General features: G+C 44.9%; 1 protein-coding gene across 3 annotated transcripts in view; it reads right to left on the minus strand.

Moving 5' to 3' along the window:
• The window catches only part of PDK3 (pyruvate dehydrogenase kinase 3), a 109,574-nt gene that overhangs the window by 61,519 nt on the left and 26,952 nt on the right, over window positions 1-21,103 (minus strand). For 2 of the 3 annotated variants that reach the window (XM_022560460.3, XM_022560459.3), the window contains exon 1: window positions 4,353-4,620. The exons of the other annotated variant lie outside the window; for it this stretch is intronic. In XM_022560460.3, coding sequence (XP_022416168.1) covers window positions 4,353-4,458 — 106 coding nt within the window. In that variant the 5' untranslated portion in view covers window positions 4,459-4,620. Of the gene's footprint in view, window positions 1-4,352; window positions 4,621-21,103 lie in introns of those variants that run through there. 3 annotated transcript variants of the gene reach the window in all.

Raw genomic sequence — 21,103 nt, forward strand, 5'->3', positions numbered from 1 at the left:
CTAGAGAAACCTGTCAAAAAGCAACAGTCCCCAAGACACACTAGGTTTAAAAGGTTTCATGGGTGGATTCTACCAGATCTTTGAAGAACACATAGTTCAAAAGATAAACTGGTCTTAGTGCAGAAAAAAATGTATTTCTTCTGAAACAAGCATGACATTGATAAGAAAATCTAACAGACTGCACATACACACAACATCCACAGACAAACAGCACGTGCAGATCAATATAATGAACCCAGGAATTCATCAAACTATTCTCTCTAGTACTGTATATGCTTCAAATTTTCCATAATAAAAAGCTAAAGGTAAAATATTTTACTCTGTAAAAATACTGAATCACTATGCTGTACACCTGAAACTAATATAATCTTATAAATCAACTATACTTCAATTTAAAAAATTTCTTTACTCAAGGAGAAAAAAAATTTATCTAGATACACTTCTTCACTTATCAAAAGTTTGACAACAATGTGGTAAAAGTGTAGGAAAATAGGTACTCTCAGAAACTTCTAGTGAGAGGATAGACAGACAACCTCGATGGAAGGCAATTTGACAATATTTATCAAAATTTCAAATGCACATAGCCTTTGGTGTAGAAATGCCACGTTTAGGAATTTGTCCTATATATATACTCACACATGCATGAAATGATGAATGCAGTAATTCAGTGTAGCACAGGCTGTCATAGCAAAGATTGGAAACAACCTACTAGCCGTCAACAGAGAGTTGGCTAATGAATATAGTACACTCGTATAAACAAATTCTCAGAAGCCATAAAAAAGAAAAAGGAAGTTCTGCAGTTACGATATGGAAAGCTGTCTAAGGAATGAAGTTTAAAAAGGTACAGACAAAAGTATTACAAGTTGCCATTTATTTTAAAATGGGGAGGCTAGTGGACAAAAGTAGGAAGCTGACTTTTCTATGTCCTTTCGTACCTTTTGAATTTGGAACCATGTAACTATAATCTCAGACCAAAAAGAATCTCTTTTTTTTTTAATCTCACCTTTCACAGCGCACTATTGCCCTTATAAACTCGTGATCCATTTAGAACGCTTGCTATTCTTGTTAAACTTGCTAACTGTGTGCAAGGCCATGTTTCAAGTAAAGACTGAGCTCAAGAAAGCTCTTCTTATTTTAAAGGGCATAGAGAAATATGGCCCACAGATGAAAGGGGGACAACTCTAGATCCAGAAGATCATCTAATTAGTGGTTCTGAACCCTGGTTATGCTTAAGAACAACCAAAAATACCAATGCCCCCCCCCAGAACATTTATAGTAAAGTCTGGAGGATTGGGGCACGGGCATGAAGACCATGCAGGCATCTAAATGCTTTACAGCAGTAGTCTTCAACAGAGGGTGATGCATTTTGCTCCCCTGGGGGACATGGCGGTGTCTGGAAACATGTTTGGTTGTCACAACTCATGGGTGGAGGGAGTGTGGTGGGGGGCGGGGTGTGCTGCTGGCATCGTGTGCGGAGAGGCCAGGGGTGCTGCTTTCGTAAACCTCCCACAACGCACAGGACAGCACCCCTCCTCCACCAAACAATGACCTGCCCCAGAAAGTCAAGAGTGCTGAGACTGAGCAGGCCTCATTTCAAATAAAGTCACTGCTTCTGGAGTAACACGCAGTTTTAGCCTTCCCTCTTAAACAAGGAAGATCATCTCATTTACTAGTGTGGATACGTTCGCAAAAGAAAGCTGTTTCAGTGCCCACAGAAACCACAATTTGTTGATGCGGTTCTAACAAATACTGTAAACGTGAAATTCCGTGGATATTCTTTCTCTGGTCCCTGTCCAGGTATTCTAGTCCAAAACTTCGGTCCCGTTTGCAAAGTAGCCAGGGAGAACGTCACGAAGTGGCAGTCTGTGGGTCAACATAGCTCACGCGTCTGTTCTGTTTGAGCCCTAGGTCTTGAAAGTATACTGAATCAGCGCCGGTCAGCTTGCCCCTCCGGAGCCAGCATATACGGGGTGGACGGGGCTGCCACGGCCCCCCACCCCAAGCTGGCTTCGTGTAGTCATCTGCTGCTCCCACTCAGGGCCTGTAAGCACTGGAGGTGGCCCTCCCCTGCAGTGCTCTCCAATCATTCAGGGGCATAAAGCCTCTTTACTCTTCTTCCTTCTCACCTTAAAAATATCCCCACACCCTTGCTAAATTCTCAAACTCCCGCACCACTTGCCAAAATCGGACTTCTATCCAGAGCTGGAAGAACCAAGAGAAAGGGAGAAGTCGAAATGGCCTTTGTGTGACAACCCTCTTCTAGTTGTTGGCATTAAAGATAGACTGCCTGCCACCTGATTCGTCTCTGGGCATTACAAATGAGCCTTGAGTTTCTAGCACATTCCACTACAATTATATATAGCTCTTCTGTGAGCTTCCTTATAAGGAAAAGACTTCAATTATTAGGCTTCTTCCATTATCCTAGATTAGAGTATCCCCTCCACTCTTCCCAAAATAGGTCAGAAGGCTTTTACGGGAAATACCTATCCAAAGATTTGGTAGTTTTCTTTTAAAAAGCTCATCCCTTTTCCTTGGAAATTAGGATCACACACTTTGGGAACTGTGCTTTAGAGATGACCTTATACAATCCACGTGTTTTATTGACGGGGACAATGAACCCCAGTGAGGTTCAGTCACTCAGCCAAGGCCAGGCTCCTGAGTCAGTGGCAGAGCAAGAATTAGAACATTTCTTGCCAGATAATGGTCCCATGGGTTTTCCACGATAACACTATGCCCCACTGTGGTTTTCCTACTCAAATAACATCTCTGCCAAGACACCTATTAACATGGTAGATATTAGCTGCTATAGAAATAAATCAACCAAAATTTCGCCAAGCTATGAGAGCTATCACTTCAACTTTGAGGGTGGAAGGAAGGAACTGGGAGTCTCTGGATTCTTTCTGTTCCTTTTATTGTGAATTAACCTGTCTCAGTTTACCCCAATGAAAAGTCGATACCTTCAGAATCTCTCTAAACCATAAATTAGGGACAGAATGTTGCTATTTATAGCAACAGCGACATTTTCTTTCTAAACTCTGAAGTCGGGGGGCTGCCTCAAACCTCTAAAATTCTCACAAGTGGCCACAGTTGGTAAAGTAAAACTACTGAAAAGCTGCTGGGACTGAAGTTTAAGATGCAAAGATCAACATGTCACTGAACCCTGACTTTCCTCATCATTCGCTGGCAAACTGGCTTCTTAAAATTTAATTTGGTCTCAACTTTAACCTATTCCTCTCTTTCTATCCTAACTTAAGTATGGACAACATCACATGGTGCTTACTGGGTCTTCCCCGAATGTGCTACCTACTCTGCACTTAGGTTTTTATGCCTACCTGACACCATCTTTTGACATTTACTTAAAAGTCATTAAACGACCAGCCGCCCCATTATTTCCCCTCGAGAGCTTAGAACATCTTTGCTGCTCCATTTTCTTTTCCTTCCAGGATGCCGCGTTCCCTCCTGATAGCTGGGTGCGCACTTCTGTTTTAATACTTTCAGGTGTTTCACAACCAGCTGCCTCGCATTCACCCAACTTAGAGGATTCCCTCCGCGCTTGAAACGGCACCACTCTGGGGAAACACGATCCACTTAACAGAAGGTCGTGGAATCTATTCCCATCTCAGCTAGGCCTCAGGCAGGGTGGGGGCCGGGTCTTCTGCGCTCCCACCTCAATTCGTGGAAGCTGCCCACCGTCCCGCCCGACAGGGGAGAAGGTGGGACACAGAAGGAGAGGCGCGGCGAAAGGTGCTGGCACGAGACCCTGCTCTGACGCTAGGAGCCCACACGTCCGCTCCTCCCAGCATCTAAGGCTTTTGCAGTCCAGGCCTCTAACTGCTTTAACACAGCACGAACAAGACAGCAGTTCGAGTCCTGGCGCTCCGGCCAGACAAGAGCACCTTAAGAGCAGAAAAGGAACAAAATACCATTGCATAATTTATTCGACCTCAAAGTGTTTCTAAACAGCTCTTACCCAATCCCCCCCCCAAAAAAAAGAATCTAAATATTAAAACGTTCAAAAGCCACCCACACTCCGCTCCGAAGTTTTAAGGGCGGTGAGGTCTGTGTCAAGTAGATTTGAAGCTAACGACGGCAGCTTTGGAGAGTCCCGCCCGGAATGAGGCTCCTCGGATGCGGTTTCTGTGTCTCCGGGTAAGCCCCCGGCGGGTGTGCGGGTGCCAGGCCATGCCCCTCTGCGCCCCGAAATCCGAGCCCCCGGGCATCCCGGAGCCCCGCCCGCGGTTCCAATGGACTTTGCCCGGAGGCGCCGGAGACCTGCGGCGGCGGGCCCGGAAGGCAGCGGCCCCACACCCCGGGGCCGTGGGGACCGTGGCGACCCGCGGCCCCGCACTTACCGAAGTCCAGGAACTGCTTGATGGAGAGCGGCGATGGCGAGAAGCGGGAATAGCGCTCAATCTGCTTGGGCACCGGCTGCTTCAGCAGCCACCGGAACAGCCGCATCCTCGTCGGGGCAACGCAGAGACCAGTCAAGACGCTCAAGCGGCCGCAAAGGCCGGTGCAGCCGAGCCGCGCGGATTAGGCAAGTTCGCCAAGCGCGCACCCTGGCCTCCGTCTCGGCCTCGGCGACGCGGGTGCAGCCGCCGCAGCAGCACCAGCAGCACCACCAGCAGCTCCCGTGCCCCGGCCGGCCGCCCGCCCGCCCGCCCGCCCGCGGCTTCCCCAGGCCCCGCCCACGGGGGCGGAGCCAGCCGCCGTACGTACGCGGCGCGCGGGGGGCGCGAGGGGCGCGCGGCCGCACGCGCTGGCTGCTGATTGGCCGCTGCCGCCCTCGCTTTCTTTTGCCGGAGTGCAGCCGGGGGCGCCCCCCTCCTTCGCTCCCGGGACCCAGACAGGCCCAGCAAGTGCATCTACACCCGGTCCCGTCCCGGGTTAGGTCCTCCGCGGCCGAAAGGTGGCGGAGGTACAAGGGGACTGGGAGGAGATCCGGGGCCCTCGCCCGGAATCCGATCCGAAGCGCTGCTCAAGGCCCCTCTCCACCGAAGGCACCTCTTCCGGGAGGCCTTCCCTGGATCAGCTGACCGTTACACTTCAGAGTATTTGTTGCGTCTTGACACTTTTAAATCTTCTGTTTACCACTTAACTATACTGGCTGCTTCATGCCCTCCACCACAACCACCACCGTTGGGCAAAAATAAACTCACTGGTTCAGATTCCTGCCTGCCCCTCACCATTGGACGGGATTCACTGTAATGTCACTGTCTGTTTCATACCCGCCCGGGCCAACTCCTTTGGGCAAGATTAATTGTTACGTCACTGACTGTTTCATGCCACCACCGCCATCACCACCATTGAACGGGGTCAATTATAAGGTCAATGGCACTTCATTTAGTCCCTCCCCCTCTCCCCCCCTCCCCGTGAACTCCCCCTAACACCACTGGGCAGGATTAATTGTAGGGTCACTGTCTCTTTGTTTCATGTCACCCCCCCCAACCGCTACCATTGGAAAGGATCAAATTTAAGGTCTTAGGCACTGTCTTTCATACCCCCTCACCTCCACCACCACCACAGGACAGCCCCCTGACTCTTTTTCATGCCTCACCACCACCAGCACCACTACTTCTGGACAGGAGTCTGTGCTTACACTATGTATTACACTTACACTATGTTAGGTATTGTTTGTATAAGAGTGAACTTGAACTCAGGGCTCAATATATGCAATCATTATTTCCTAATGTGAAGGTATGAAGTACAGCTTGCTTTAACTATTTCCACCAAACCTTGCTTTATTTTTGGCAACGTATAAACATCAACTAAATGAAAGGTAGAATGTTCTCTGAGGAAAGGTAAAAATGTAACTGGAAACCACTCCTTTGGTCTGATTGGACTGGTTTTCTCAGTGAGTAAGATTATTGGTGTGTAGCTATTTAGCTTTTGTGCCTTCATTGGGTTTCTGTGCACCCAATTCTTTGCTTAATGCTTGCACCTCTGCTCTGAACTTAAAGAGAAAAGTAATACGTACACTCAAAGACATCCACTGGTCCTCCCTCACTTCTAGATTTTCAAGTACATCTTGGTCATCTTGGTGGTGGTATGGTATGTAGACTACCATGTCTTTTCAAAACAAAAAGCTGAACAAACATACCAACAACCTCTTTAACCAAGAGCTTCGCCAGAAGAGCTAAGCAATCGTGTTGGTGTGCATGGGCAGACGAAAAGACCTGTGGCCTGTGATTCCTCCAGTGACTTTCTCGGGTGCTACCAGGAAGCATGTTGTACTTGGTGGCAGTTGTGGGAGTCGATGAGCAGGAAGAAGTTGAATATCGACGGAGAGGGGTTTTTCGCAACCTAAGCCGCAAATCGCTGCTGATCTTTCTGAGCTTGGAAAGACTTGTTTCACTCCTTCCTTTTTTACTGAACAAAATGCTACTTTAAATCTATGTATTCTGATTTACTGAATTGTCATGTGCCTAGTTTTATTAATCTTTCTCCAAAAGGGGGCAAAGTCTTAGAAGTTGGGAACAATATGATAGAGCCTGGTATAATAGAAATTGTGCTGGTCCAGGGCTCAAATGACCCAGTCCTAAGCTTGGTTCTTTTATTAACTAGCTGTGTGACCTTAGACAAGTCACTTACCCTTTCTGTGTCTGTGACTTCTTATGTCAGACGGGGCTACCTGATTTCTCTCCCTGGCATTTGTGACAATCAAATGAAATAAATATTTAATACAAACACAAGATATGGTTGTACCTCTTTTATCCAACTATTTATTTATTTAAGCTAAAAGTTTCACGTTAACTGGCAAAATCCAGAAGCTAAACCAGTGGGTTGATTTCAGTGCTGGCTGTAGTTATAAAAGAAGGATCTTGAGAGAAATAAGTAGATCTTGATGAACTTTTTTCAATTATTTGTACACACCAAGGTCTTGCCCAAGCCCTGCTCCCAGTGGCTCTCAAAGTGAGATCCCTGGTCCAGCAGCAGGAGTGTCACCTGGGAACTTGTTAGAAATGCAAACTCTTGGACCCCACCCCAGACCTACTGAATCAGAAACGCTGGGGGTGGGGCCTGGCACTCTGTTTTAATAAGCTTATGGGGGTTTCAAAGATATGGCCACAAATTCTTTGATATTTCTCCCCTCAAGAGATGGTGCTTAATTATTCTCCCCTTGAGTATGGACTAGAAGTAGTACTCACTTCTACCAAATACAGGATGGCCAAAAGTGATGAGATCTCACTTCGAAGATTAGGTTATAAAACAACTTCTGTCCTACCTGACCAATACTCCTCAAAACTATCGAGGTCATTTAAAACAAGGAAAACGGGCTTCCCTGGTGGTGCAGTGGTTAAGAATCTGCCTGCCAATGCAGGAGGCACGGGTTGGAGCCCTGGTCCAGGAAGATCCCACATGCCGCAGAGCAACGAAGCCCGTGCGCCACAACTACCGAGCCTGCACTCTAGAGCCCACAAGCCACAACTACTGAGCCCACACGCCGCATCTACTGAAGCCCATGCGCTCCAGAGCCCGCGCTCCGCGACAAGAGAGGCCACCGCAATGAGAAGCCCGCGCACCACGACGAAGAGTAGCCCCAGCTCGCCGCAACTAGTGAAAGCCTGTGTGCAGTGACGAAGACCCAACACAGCCAAAAATAATAAATAAAAATAAAATAAATTTATAAAAAACAAACAAACAAAAACAACAAGGAAAATAAGAAAAACTGTCACAGCCAAGAGAAGCCTAAGTAGACATGACAACTAAATATCATGTGCTATCCTGGATGGGATTCTGGAACAGATAAAAGGACACTAAGGTAAAAACTAAGGAATTTGGCATAAAGGAAGGACTCTGCACCAAATTTGTTTAATAATAATGTATTAATATATGTTTATGAATTGTAATAAATGTACCATACTAATGCAAAATGTTACCAGTAGGGGAAACTGGATATGCGACATATGGGAACTTTGTGTGCTGTCCTCGCAATTTTGCTGTAAATCTAAAAGTGTTCTTAAAAAAATCAAGTCAGTTATACAATACACTATTGATGACTATAGTCATCACATTATACGTTACATCAGAACTTATTTATCTTATAACTGGGAGTTTTGAAAGTCGCTAAGAGAGCAGATATGAAAAATTCTCATCACAAGGAAAAAAATTTGTAACTATGTGAGTCTATGGATGTGAACTAAATTTACTGTGGTAATCATTTCACAATATATACATATATCAATCATTTTAGTGTACACCTTAAATTTATACAATGTTATTTATGTCAATTATATCTCAATGAAACTGGAAAAAAAGCAGTACCTTTTGGTTCCAAAATGTAAAATCAAATATATTCAAATAATATAAAGAAAATATTTAAGATAGCAATGAAAATATTTTATAACCATGGAATAACTATTGAACATTTAAAGGACATGAATTACTACTACTACTACCACTACTAATACTAATGTCAACATTTAAAAAAAGACTGTGGCTTCCATGTTAGGGTTTTGTCTCTCCCCCTTCCTCTGTCTCTGTGTCTGTGTCTCTCTCTTCCTCTCTCAAAAGCCACCTGCCAGGCTGCAAGGCAGCCCTGTGGAGAAGCTCACAAGAGTGAGCTTGGAAGCACATCCCTTTGGAAGCAGATCCTTTCCCTGCTCAGCACCTTGACTGTAACCTCGGGAGAGACCCCAAGCCACAACCACTCAGCTAAGCAGTTCCTGGACGCTTAGCTGAGAAACGCTCACAGTTTGCTGTAATAAATGCTTGTTGTTTCCAGCTGCTAACTTTTTGGATAATTTGTTATGCACTAATAGTTAACTAATCTACAAGCCCTCCAGGCCATTCTGACGCATGCTCAAGTGTGAGAACCAATGGATGGACCTAGAGATTATCATACTAAGAGAAAGACAAATATCATATGGTATCACTCATATGTGGAATCTCATTTTGTTTTAAAAGATACAAATGAACTTATTTACAAAACAGAAATAGACTTACAGATATCGAAAACAAACTTATGGTTACCAAAGGGAAAACGTGGGAGGGGGGGAGGGATGAATCAGGAGCTTGGGATGAACATACTAACCTTAACTATATGTAAGATAGATAACCAACAAGGACCGACTGTATAGCACAGGGAACTCTAACTCTACTCAATATTCTGTGATAACCTACATGAGAAAAGAATCTTAAAAAGAATGAATATATGTATAACTGAATCACTTTACCGTACACCTGAAACTAACGCAACATTGTAAATTGACTATTCTCCGATAAAAAATTTTTTTTAAGTGTGAGAACCAGTTTCCTGTACTATGCACTCTAGAGCAGCACCCTAGTCCTTCTTGTTAATGCCTCAGACCTCAGCATGGTCAACACTTAGACATCAAGGGAGGCCTTCCCCCCTCATAAACGCTATTCATTCCCCTTGCTATATGGTTTCCTGACTCTGTTCCTCCCACTGTAACACTCAAAACACTTCGTTATCATTTGATTAACGCCTGTCCTCGGCACTAGACATCAGCCCTGTGGTCTGGCTTATTCACTGCTTCATCCTCAGTGTGCAGCATATGTACCAGTCACTATTTAGGTTCACAACAAATATTTTTTTAAATAAATGAAAACCGACAATAATAACATCAAAACCTACCCCAGGGCTTCCCTGGTGGCGCAGTGGTTGAGAGTCCGCCTGCCGATGCAGGGGACACGGGTTCGTGCCCCGGTCCGGGAGGATCCCACATGCCGCAGAGCGGCCGGGCCCGTGAGCCATGGCCGCTGGGCCTGCGCGTCCGGAGCCTATGCTCAGCAACGGGAGAGGCCGCAACAGTGAGAGGCCCGCGTACCGGAAAACAAAAACAAAAACAAAAACAAAAAACCCACCCCAAATCGCATTCCTTCTGAGCAGCTCTCAATGGAGAACAAAGGCAAGGGTAGCGTTCTGAATAATTCAAACAATAATGTACACTTCACTAAATAATGTTTTGATAAAGCCAAAATCCAAAGTGGACTGGAACAGATGAGGAAAAAAAATGACCCCTGACTATCTCATCATCGATCACTGCTTGCTGGATCTTGTTATAAAACGCCTCCACCATCACTTGACTTTATGAAATCCTGGTCTCCCTGCCTTTTCCTCCCCTCTCTCTCTTCACTCTCGACTAACATTTTTTGAGCACCTACTGTGTGCTCTGTGAAATTACCTATGTTGTCTCTTCACAGTAAATCTGGTGAATGAATACTATCCTCATTTTATAGGTGAGTGAACTAAGATACAGAAAGCTTAAACTAATTTAAGATTACACAGCTTGTAAATGACAGTCCAGATTTGAATCCAGGTCTCCTGACTCTCAATTCTATGTTCTTTCATAATACCAGCATGAATTGTTTTTAATAGACTTTTTTTTAAAAGCATTTTTAGGTTCATAGCAAAATTGTGCCTCCCCCACCATCAACTCCCACCAGATGGTACCTTTGCTACAATCAGTGAACTTACATTGACACATCATTATCAACCAGAGTCCATAGTTTACATTATTGTTCACTCCTGGTATTGTACATTCTATGGGTTTGGACAAAAGTATTGCCCTAAAAATCCCCTGTTCTCTGCCTACGCATCCCTCCCCATCCCAACCCCTGGCAACCACTGATCTTTTCACTGTCTCCATAGTTTTGCCTTTTCCAGAATGTCATATAATTGGAATCATACAGTATACGGCCCTTCAGATTGGCTTCTTTCACTTGACAATGTGCGCTTAAGACTCCTCCATGTCTTTCTGTGGCTTGATAGCGCATTTCTTTTTAGGTCTGAATAATATTCCATTGTCTGGATGTAGCCTAGTTTATTGATCCATTCACCTCTCGAAGGAAATTTCGGTTGCATCCAAGATTCACTAGCCCACCTTTTGATTTTAAAAGTGGAAAGTAAGAATGTGAAGATGAGTGAACTAGAGGAGCGACAACTACTTAACTTTTACTAAATTTATATCTTGAATCAAATATGTGTGTGATTTGAAGCAGTAGTTCTATCCTCTCAAGGGCCAAGATTCTTGATTCTTTCGACAAACTATTCTGGGTGGCACAAATCCTCTTGATGTCCATTTATCCTGGTCCTTTCATTTCTAATTAAGGAGGGTTTTCAGTCTTGATGGCCTTTCTCTTGCCCCAAAAGAGGTCAGAAAAGATTTTAAGTACAGGGATAGTGTGGCAGGGTAACTTATTGAGAAATTAAATCTGGATTTTGTTTTTGCTGCTCTTGGAGGGACAAAAGAAAGGGGTGGCTGATCAGCCCCAATCTAAAAGACAACGGAGGGCTTCCCTGGTGGCGCAGTGGTTGAGAGTCCGCCTGCTGATGCAGGGGACACGGGTTCGTGCCCCGGTCCAGGAAGATCCCACATGCCGTGGAGCGGCTCAGCCTGTGAGCCATGGCCGCTGAGCCTGCGCGTCCGGAGCCTGTGCTCCGCAACGGGAGAGGCCACAACAGTGAGAGGCCCGCGTACCGCAAAAAAATCAAAAATAAAAGACAACGGAGACTTTGGATCTTGGCTTTGGGCTGCTGTGCCTTGGGAAATTCGTTAGCTGTTCTGTATAGCAAAGTGCTTTGGTTTCTAGGGCTGAAAACAGGTTGGAAGATAGAGGAGACATTCTGGTAGTCTCTGTAATCGCGCCTCGGATTAAACCTCATTGGCTACGATACTGCCACTGTGCAAAGCTGGTACAGTAAGTCCCCTACATACGAACCTTCAAGTTGCGAACTTTCAAAGATGTGAAACTTGCGTTCCAACAACATCAGGTGTGAGTGAAATTGCAGCTTGCCCTTCATCTTCTATTACTGACGATCCTTCAGCTCTACCATCTCCCACCTCGTCTCCCTCCTCCAGTCAGTAACTCTTCTTGCCTGTTCACTTGTTGCCAGCTGTCGTGCTGTACTACTATACTTTTCAAAGTACTTTACTGTAAGATTAAAAATGTTTTCTTTATTTTTTGTGTTTGTTTCTTGTGTATTATTTGTGTGAAAAGTGTTATAAACCTACTACAGCACAGTACTATATAGCTGATTGTGTTAGTTGGGTACCTAGGCTAACTTTGTTGGACTTATGAACAAATTGGACTTACGAATGTGCTCTCGGAACAGAACCTGTTCATACGTAGGGGACTGTAGTCTCTGTAAATTCATTCCCTCTCCTGTTGGTAACTACCCCCAGCTTTTGTTTAGTTCTCCATGCAGTACAATTGTGTTTTGGCCAGGGGTGGGAGTGGGGTGGGGAACAGCTCACTTTGGTTGTAGTAATGAAATATACAGCTCAATCTAAAAACCAATGAGCTTAGGGACTTCCCTGGCGGTCCAGTGGTAAAGAATCCGCCTTCCAACGCAGGGGACTCAGGTTTGATCCCTGGTCAGGGAACTAAGACCCCACATGCCGCGGGGCAACTAAGCCCGTGCGCCACAACTACTGAGCTCATGCGCCTCAACAAGAGAGCCCGCATGCCGCAGACTACACAGCCCACGCCCTCTGGAGCCCGAGCACCACAATGAAAGGCCCGCGCAGCAACCAAAGATCCCGCATGCCTCAGCGAAGACCCCGTGTGCCGCAACCAAGACCCGCTGCAGCCAAAAAACGAAAATAAATAAATTTTAAAAATTATTTTAAAAAAATAAAAATAAAATAAAAACTAATAAGCTTAATTCTGACCACTGGCCATGGCTCATGGTTATTGGCACATGGCCCAATTTAGGCCAATAAGAAGGAGGAGACATTTCCTGGGAGCTTCTGTAAAAGAAACTTGCTTGCCATTCAGAGGAAGCTTCTGGAAGAATCTCTTTCTCTTCTCTTTCACTCTCTCTACCTCCTCCCCATCTCTAAGCACACCCACAAAAGCATCAATTGACAACCAACTTGTGAGCAGGGTGAAGCTGACTGTGTAGAAAGCAGAGCAGAAGTGGGAAGAGGCTGGGCCCTCGGTGATGTTGTCAGGTAACTAAATCAAACCAATCCTGAAACTTCCAATTTCACAGACTAGTACAGTCTCCTTTATGGTTTAGGCCAGCTTGGGTAGCTTTGTGTTACTTAGAGTCAGAAGGATCCTAACTTTCACATGAAGCATTTTCCAGATACCCTGCATACACACTTAGGAACAAGCCCCACATTGATGGCGGCTGGTGGGTGTCTTGCCAGCCCTGCACGTAGGAATTCAAACCCAGATTTAATTTGATTTTTTAAAAATAAAGAAAGGTAACATTTCACGTGCCCAAGTGGTATGGAACGAAATCACGTCTTATAATATCCAGAAGAAACGATAATGGTGGATGATTACGTAAATCATAGCACATGCACCCAGTGGACCATTACACTGTCATCAAAAATTCACTGTATGAAGTTTATATGAGAACGTGGAAATGCAAACATTATAAGTAGGTAAAAGCAAGATACAAAACTATTTATTAAAGTTGAGCTTGGCTATAAAGAGATCACAAAAGCTTCATAGAAAAAAAGTCTGGAAGGAAACAGAGCAAAATGCCAACAGCACAAGAACCCTGAAGAGTGTTTTGAGCGACACCATTTAGGAAATTCTTGGAGTCCCTGGGTGGGAAGTGATCCAAAAACATGAACCAAGGATAGGTAACATGAATGGCCTTATTCGGTTCTCCTTCACTCCAAAAGATGAAGGTTAATTATACAGAGACTTGTCAGAATCCACTGTTTTGTTTTTATCCAAAGCATGATCTTATTAGTTCTGATTAATACTTACTTAGTACCCATAATTAACTGAGCAGGAATCATTATACGCAGTGGACTCTGACATCTAAGGTGCCACCTCTTATCTGGAAAACTTGGTGTTTCTTACATGAGCAAGTCTAGTACAGCCTTCACCCATCCAAGCTGTTTGCCAAGAAGCAGCCGCCACCCCTACCCCTGACCATCACCACCCCCAACAGCGAACTTGACAGCGAACCTGAGTCAGTTCTCAAGTTGCTAAGATTTCCATCAGAGAGGGTTGTTGTGTAGCTACCAGGAGGGCCTCTTCCCCAGGAACTCTGGAGTCTTATTATCAGGCCCAATTCTTTTCACCTTCCCCCTCCCTCCACATATCCCAGGTTTCTAGAGGTTTGAAGCTTTGAGGACAAGAAAGGACAGCCATTCCTCGCAAGGAGACTGGGGATTCCTGCTCTTGGACAATCTGTCCCGTGTACCATCTGATGCCTCAGATAAGTATAAATCAGTGATATTAAAGGAACAGGACTGAGGCCGATCACCTACCACAATTTGAAATGCACAATAGAATAGAATTGAAAAGGCCAGATTTCAAAATCTAAAGAGATTCAATCTTATTAGAAGTACTTAAAGCCCACGTGGGGCTATCGAGCACTTGAAATGTGTTGGTCTGAATTCAGACGTGTTGTAAGTGTAAAATTCACACCAGATTTTGAAGACTTGGGATGCAAAAAAAAAAAGTAAGGAAGAGAAAGAAAGAGAGAGAGAGAGAGAGAGAGGAAGAGAGGAAGAGAGGAAGAGAGGAAGAAAGGAAGGAAGGGAGAAAGAAAGAAAGAGAGAGAGAGAGAGAGAGAGGAAGAGAGGAAGAGAGGAAGGGAGGAAGGAAGGGAGAAAGAAAGAAAGAAAGAAAGAAAGAAAGAAAGAGAAAGAGAGAGAGGAAGAGAGGAAGGAAGGAAGGGAGGAAGGAAGGGAGAAAGAAAGAAAAAGAGAGAGAAAGAAAAGAGAAAGAGAAAAAGAAAGAGAGAGAGAGAGGAAGAGAGGAAGAAAGGAAGGAAGGAAGGGAGGAAGGAAGGAAGGGAGGAAGGAAGGGAGAAAGAAAGAAAAGAGAAAGAAAAAGAGAGAGAAAAAGAAAGAAAGAGAAAGGGAGAGAGAGAAAGAAAGAATGGAGGGAGGGAAGGAGGGAGGAAGGAAGGAAGGGAGGGAGGGAGGAAGAAAGAAAAGGAAAGGAAAAAAGAATATACAAAACTATCTCATTACTAATTTTTACATTGATTACATGCTGAGACAAAACATTTTAGATATACTGGTTAAATCATATACATTACTAAAATTAATTTCATTTACCCTTTTAAAAATGTGGCTTCTAGAAAATGTCAAATTACACCTGTGGCTCGCATTTGGGGCTCCCATTAGATTTCCAGTGGACAGTGTTGTGCTCAATATATTGCAGGGTGTCCCTTATACTCCTGTGTATACATGGACAAGGTAACTAACATTTGCTGCTGGGCTTCTTTGTGCCAGAGCTGTGTTAGGCACAGTTAGCTCTTTCAATCCTCATATCAATCCTGCAAGGCACTCATGAGTATACCCCACTTACAGATGAGAAAACTGAGGCTCAAAGAAGTAACTTGCCCAAGGTCATCCACTGAAGTATGACAGAGCCCCTAAATTCAACACTAGATAATTGTTCAGGGCGTTATCCAGTTGCCAAGGCTTTTCTCTCTGCCATGACTCAATGACCTATACAAGCAGAAGAAGTGATGCCAAAAAAATGGAAGGAGACGTGTTCTCTAAAACTGAAATTGCTTCACACAGACAAGCCTCATTAAAAAAAAAAAACTACACCTCTCTAGTCCTTGAGGCCAAGTTCCAAACACATGACTGGTGACAAGTGATACAGCACTGCCTTTCTTTTCCTCTGACCCTAACTTGGAAAGAAGTTTTCACTGGGTACTGTTGAAGATCTAGACTTGCCCCATTCAAAAAAGACTCCCATAACTTTTTGTCATTTTATGTTATGTGTGTTACCATAGGGGCATTTAGGTTGTTTCTAGACTTCTTTCTTTCCTTCCTTCCTTCTTTTTACGTATTTATTTATTTACTACAAATAGTAAACAGTGCTGCTGTGAATGTAATTTTTGGACAGGCATATAGACTCCATGAGAATGTTTAATACTACAAGATAATGCAAATCAATTAAGGCAGTTTATAATTCCTATGGCATGGTATTGTCATTAATACAACATTGTAAATCAACTATACTTCAGTAAAATACATTTTTTTAAAAACTTGGTATTGTCAGACAGCTTCGTCGAATGCTCTGGTTTGGGGTTTGGGTGTTGGGTTCATGGGTGTTCATGTTAATTTATGTATTTATTTAAAAAGAGAGGCACACACGGACCTGTGTATGTTGAGCCCAGGATTATTATTAACTCAGTTCTATGCAATCACGGATCCCCCTCAGAAACAGGAGAGTCACAGCACACCTATCAGGCTCTATAAATGCACGCTATCAGCTTTCATAAACACCTCAGCAGAGTTCGGGGCACAAAGATCCAGCCTCAGTGTAGATACTGTTCTGTTATTTCTCCAGAGACCCCTTCTCTTCATGTTGCCTCCACCTGACCAGCACCATCCTACTGGGCCTGAAAAGTTCCCCTTGCTTCCCAGAGTTTCCCTTCCCAACAAAACATAACTTTTCAGGGTCCCATTTCCCCAAGACTCTGCCCTTTCCTAGCAGTGACTCGAAGTGGAAACTTTAGGCACCATAGCCAAGGAGTTGGGTCTATAATTTTGCTTGTGGGGGCCTTTGGGCATTCCTCATGACACCAGGCAGGCTGTCATCTGTCCCCAGTGAGGTGCAGGATCACCCTTAGATACTGGTAATCCCTACCTGGTCATCCTGCAAGATGAGGCAGTGTTGCTATTTACTGACAGGGTGGTTTTAGGCAAGTTATTTAACCTCTCTGAGCCTTGGTTTCCTCACCTGGAAAATGGAAGTGATAAAGCCTCCTTTAAAGGTTTGTTGTGAGAACTGGCCTCAGGAAGCTTTCTGTTATGGGGGCTGCTGCTGTTTCTATACATTCAAGCATGACAGCATAGCCTACTAGCACCTGACCTCAAAGTTCCAGGCCTAGAACTGCCACTAACTCACTCCGTGGGTTTCGGAAAATTGCTTCATCCTTCCATGCCCAGTTCCTCATATGTAAAGCGAGACAGCTGGACTTCAGCTGATCTCTAAAAAGGAGATCATGAGTCTATGAGAAGAACTCTGACTACAATAGTCAATTATTTATTGATGCCAATGTAGTCACTACAGCTATCATTCCTCAAGTACTAACTTACTCGAGGGAAGAGTTAGGACAAGAACTTTCCCAGGAAATGAGAGAAAATAATTTTGTTTTACTTGAGGGAATAATTTCCAAATCTGAAGGGCAAAGGAAAGAGTGAAAGGGGAGGGGAGGATAACTACCCTAAAATTTACACATAAAACATGTTTTTTATGTGTTCAAAACCAAGTTCAGAACTCTGATATTATTCCAATTATTTTTTCACCACTCAAGGTTATTGCATGAGTCAGAGCTGTATTACGCGGGCCTCTCACTGTTGTGGCCTCTCCCGTTTGCAGAGCACAGGCTCCGGACGCGCAGGCTCAATGGCCATGGCTCAAGGGCCCAGCCGCTCGGCGGCATGTGGGATCTTCCCGGACCGGGGCGCGAACCCGTGTCCCCTGCATCGGCAGGCGGACTCTCAACCACTGCGCCACCAGGGAAGCCCCAGAGCTGTATTCTGTTTCTCCTTGTATAACTCCTGGTATAACCCTTTTCTTCTTTTATTCCTTTCCCTCAAAATGGCTTCATTCTTTCACTGCATTTTTTTTTCTTCTCTGCATTCCTGTTGTTGCTTTGGTTTCAGTGAGAAAGTCACTTCGGTCTTGGGTAAGTTTTCTTTGGCAGCAGAACCTGAGGAACACCTGTTCTCATTCTTAAGCTATGTCCCCTCATAGGCATGGTCAAAGAGTTCCATTTGAATTAGATGTAAGCTGAATTTCAGTAGACAATTTTAAAACATAGAGGAACGTTTTCTCTTTCCATTATTTAAACCTTCAACCTCAGGCAACTCTTTTGGCTTTTCCAATACCCTTCTTGGCTTCTCACAAGGTAAGAGACTTACCTGTGTCCTCCCCTTATACTACTCTGTGAACTCACCAACCTAACAAATATCCTATTGTCCTTTGCTGACTATGCTCCTGATGAAGAACCACTGCATACACACTGGATGAGAAGCAGCTGCAATGAAATGTTAATATACTCAGATTCCCTGGAGACACAAAATCTCTATTCAAGTCTCAGAATAACCAACTGGAGAAGGACATGGCAGCCACCGAGGACTAGAGAGCTAAGAGGAAGAGCAAGTGATGGAGTGCTTCTGGCCAAAGGTGACAGCGAACAAAGAGCTGTGGTTAAGGCCACAGGGGCCTGGAGTCCAGTCCACCACTTCCATTTGTCTTACTGGGAGGGCAAAGTACGTGTGCGCACGCGCTTTGGTGGCGGCGGCGGTGCATGTATTTCAGGCCCTCCTCAACAGCGGTTTCCCACTGGACTTCTCGCCACCATTTTGCTTTTCCTGAAGGCTCTGTTCTCACGAACATCTGCCAGAAACACTCCGAGGAGATGACAATTCCTAGGTTCTGTCCCCATCCCACCCATCACGCCAAATTCATGCTAAGGTCACCATGATCTTCGTGTCCAAGGAACACTTTTTAGTTCTTATTTTTCTTGACTTCATGGTCACTCCCTCCTGTTGAAAAACTATTTGAACTCTGTGGCTCCCCACCGCCACTGTTTCTCTCCCAGCTTTCTGGTCACTTCTGGGTCTCTTTTTCTGACATCTGCTCCTCGACTCCACCTTAGGGTTCCTTAGAGCTCTTTCCTTGCTTATCTCTTCCCAGGCAATCTCCACTGTCCCCATGGCTTCATTTACCATTAAAACTCGGACTCCCAATAAATCTCCCGCCTTGGTATGTGCAAATGCCTACTTGCCATTTCCATTTGACTGTCTCAGTGACCCCCTCAAGCTATCCAAAATTATATTCATGATCTTCTCACCAAAATTCTTCTCTTTCAGCATAGTTCCCTTCCTTCGAAAATGGTAGTTTTGCTGACCAGGCTGCTGAAACGAAGAACCTTACACATCATCCTTGACACCCCCCTCGGTGTCCCCTCTCACACCCCATCAATCATCGAGTCTTTTTTTTAAATACATTTATTTATTTATTTATTTATGGCTGCGTTGGGTCTTCGTTGCTGCACGCGGGCTTTCTTTAGTTGCGGCGAGCGGGGGCTACTCTTCGTTGCGGTGCGCGAGCTTCTCATTGCGGTGGCTTCTCTTGCTGCGGAGCACGGGCTCTAGGCGCGTGGGCTTCAGTAGTTGTGGCTCGTGGGCTCAGTAGTTGTGGCTCGCGGGCTCTACAGCACAGGCTCAGGAGTTGTGGCGCACGGGCTTAGTTGCCCCGTGGCATGTGGGATCCTCCTGGACCAGGGCTTGAACCCGTGTCCCCTGCGTTGGCAGGAGGATTCTTAACCACTGCGCCACCAGAGAAGTCCCGCAAAACTGGATTTATATGAACGCCTTAAAATGCAATGTTTTGCCTGCCTACAGCTTTTGGACATGCTCTTCCTTCTGTCCGAAAAGCTCTTTCCACCCCCACTGACCTGAGGCAGCTAATTCCTGCTCATCCTTAGAGTCTCCCGTCAACATCACATCCTCAGGGGGGAGGGAGGTGGGAGAGGGAAGGACTGGGAGCTTAGGACTGGCAGATGCAAACTAGTATATATAGGATGGATGAACAACAAGGTCCTACTGTATAGCACAGGGGAGTATATTCAATATCGTGTGATAAACCAAAATGCAAAAGAATATGAAAAAGAATATATATATATATGTGTATAACTGACTCACTTAGCTGTACAGCAGAAATAAACACAACACTGTAAGTCAACTCTACTCCAATAAAAATTTAAGAATAAAAAAAATTAGATCCTCAGGAAAACCTTCCCCGACCATCCAGATAGACTAGGTCTCCTCTTAATCACTCTCATAGCGCCATGCTCACTTGAAGTGAATTAATAGCAGTTTTTGGCATAATGCCAATCTTCCTCTTGTGGCTATAAGTTCCATATTGGCAGCGCCCATGTCTGTTTGTCCACCACTGAGGTCTCAGTTCCTAGCTAACAGCAGGCTCTCAAGAAAAAATCTGTATAGGAACTGACTCTCTGAACATTCTCACCAAACCATGCTTGTTGAATTAAAAACACCCTGTCGAGTCCTCCTGACTTAGTTTCCTATTGCTGCTGTAACAAACTGTCACAAACTTAGTGACTTCGAACAACACAAATGTATTTTCTTACAGTTCTGGAGGTCAAAATTCCTAAAATCGAAGAGTCAGCAGGGCTGCACTCCTTCTGGAAGCTCCAGAGGAAAACCCATTTTCTTGCCTTTTCTGGCTTCTAGAGGCTGCCTGAATTCCTTGGCTTGTGGCCTTGCATCACTCCGACCTCTACTTCCATCATCACATCTCCTTCTGTCACTCTGCTTCTCTCACTCCAACTCTCCTGCCTCCCTCCTATAAGAACCTTTGTGATTACCTGGGGCCCACCTGGATAATCCAGGATCATCTCGCCATCTGGAGATCCTTAACTTAATTGTATCTGCAAAGTCGCTTTTGCCATGTGAGGTAACACATTCACGGGTTCCGGGGACTAGGAGGCGGACATCTTTGGGGAGAGGCATTATCCAGCCTACCACACCTCCCACGCCCCAGAGGATAAAACTTTTGCCAAGTTTTCTGGAACAAATTCTGAACTCTGCTACAAAATATCACACGCCATACACACTCCATACACATCATGATACTGCCCATGTTATAACTCTTTCTCCTAGATCCCCTTACAAATCAGTTTTGATTAGTCTTTCCTCAAGTGGGCACATATACTCCATAGTGTCCGCATACACACATTCCCCAAGTGTGCTTAGAATATCCCTCCTGATTCCTGTCCCTTTGGTGAGGAAGGGCAGAGGCAGCGGGCTGAAGTCACCTCGTCTTGTTTGATGCCGGAGTCTACCCTCCCGACTCCAAGTCTCCCTTCCAAGCTGCTGCTTTGTGGGGAAACTGGCTGAGGGGATGGATGGTCACAAGGTGTCTTCAGGTGGAAGAGTCTTAGCAAGAAGCTCTGGTTGAACATTTTTAGATACATTTATAATTTGTAAAACAACATTCAGAAGGTGCACAAATATCGGGCAATGAGTGTGGAAGCAAAAGGGTTTCATGGTAAGCAATTTGCATCTTAAACACTTGACTTAAGTGGTATGAATATTCTTAAGACTGAGAAAGCCTGATCTTCAAAGAACTACCTACATACTGTTCACGTCCTAGTCAGGGTGGG

Source organism: Delphinapterus leucas, chromosome X (genome assembly GCF_059928025.1).
Source record: "Delphinapterus leucas isolate spDelLeu-1000000601 "Yukka" chromosome X, BTC_Dleu_Yukka2, whole genome shotgun sequence".
Lineage (NCBI taxonomy): Eukaryota > Metazoa > Chordata > Mammalia > Artiodactyla > Monodontidae > Delphinapterus > Delphinapterus leucas.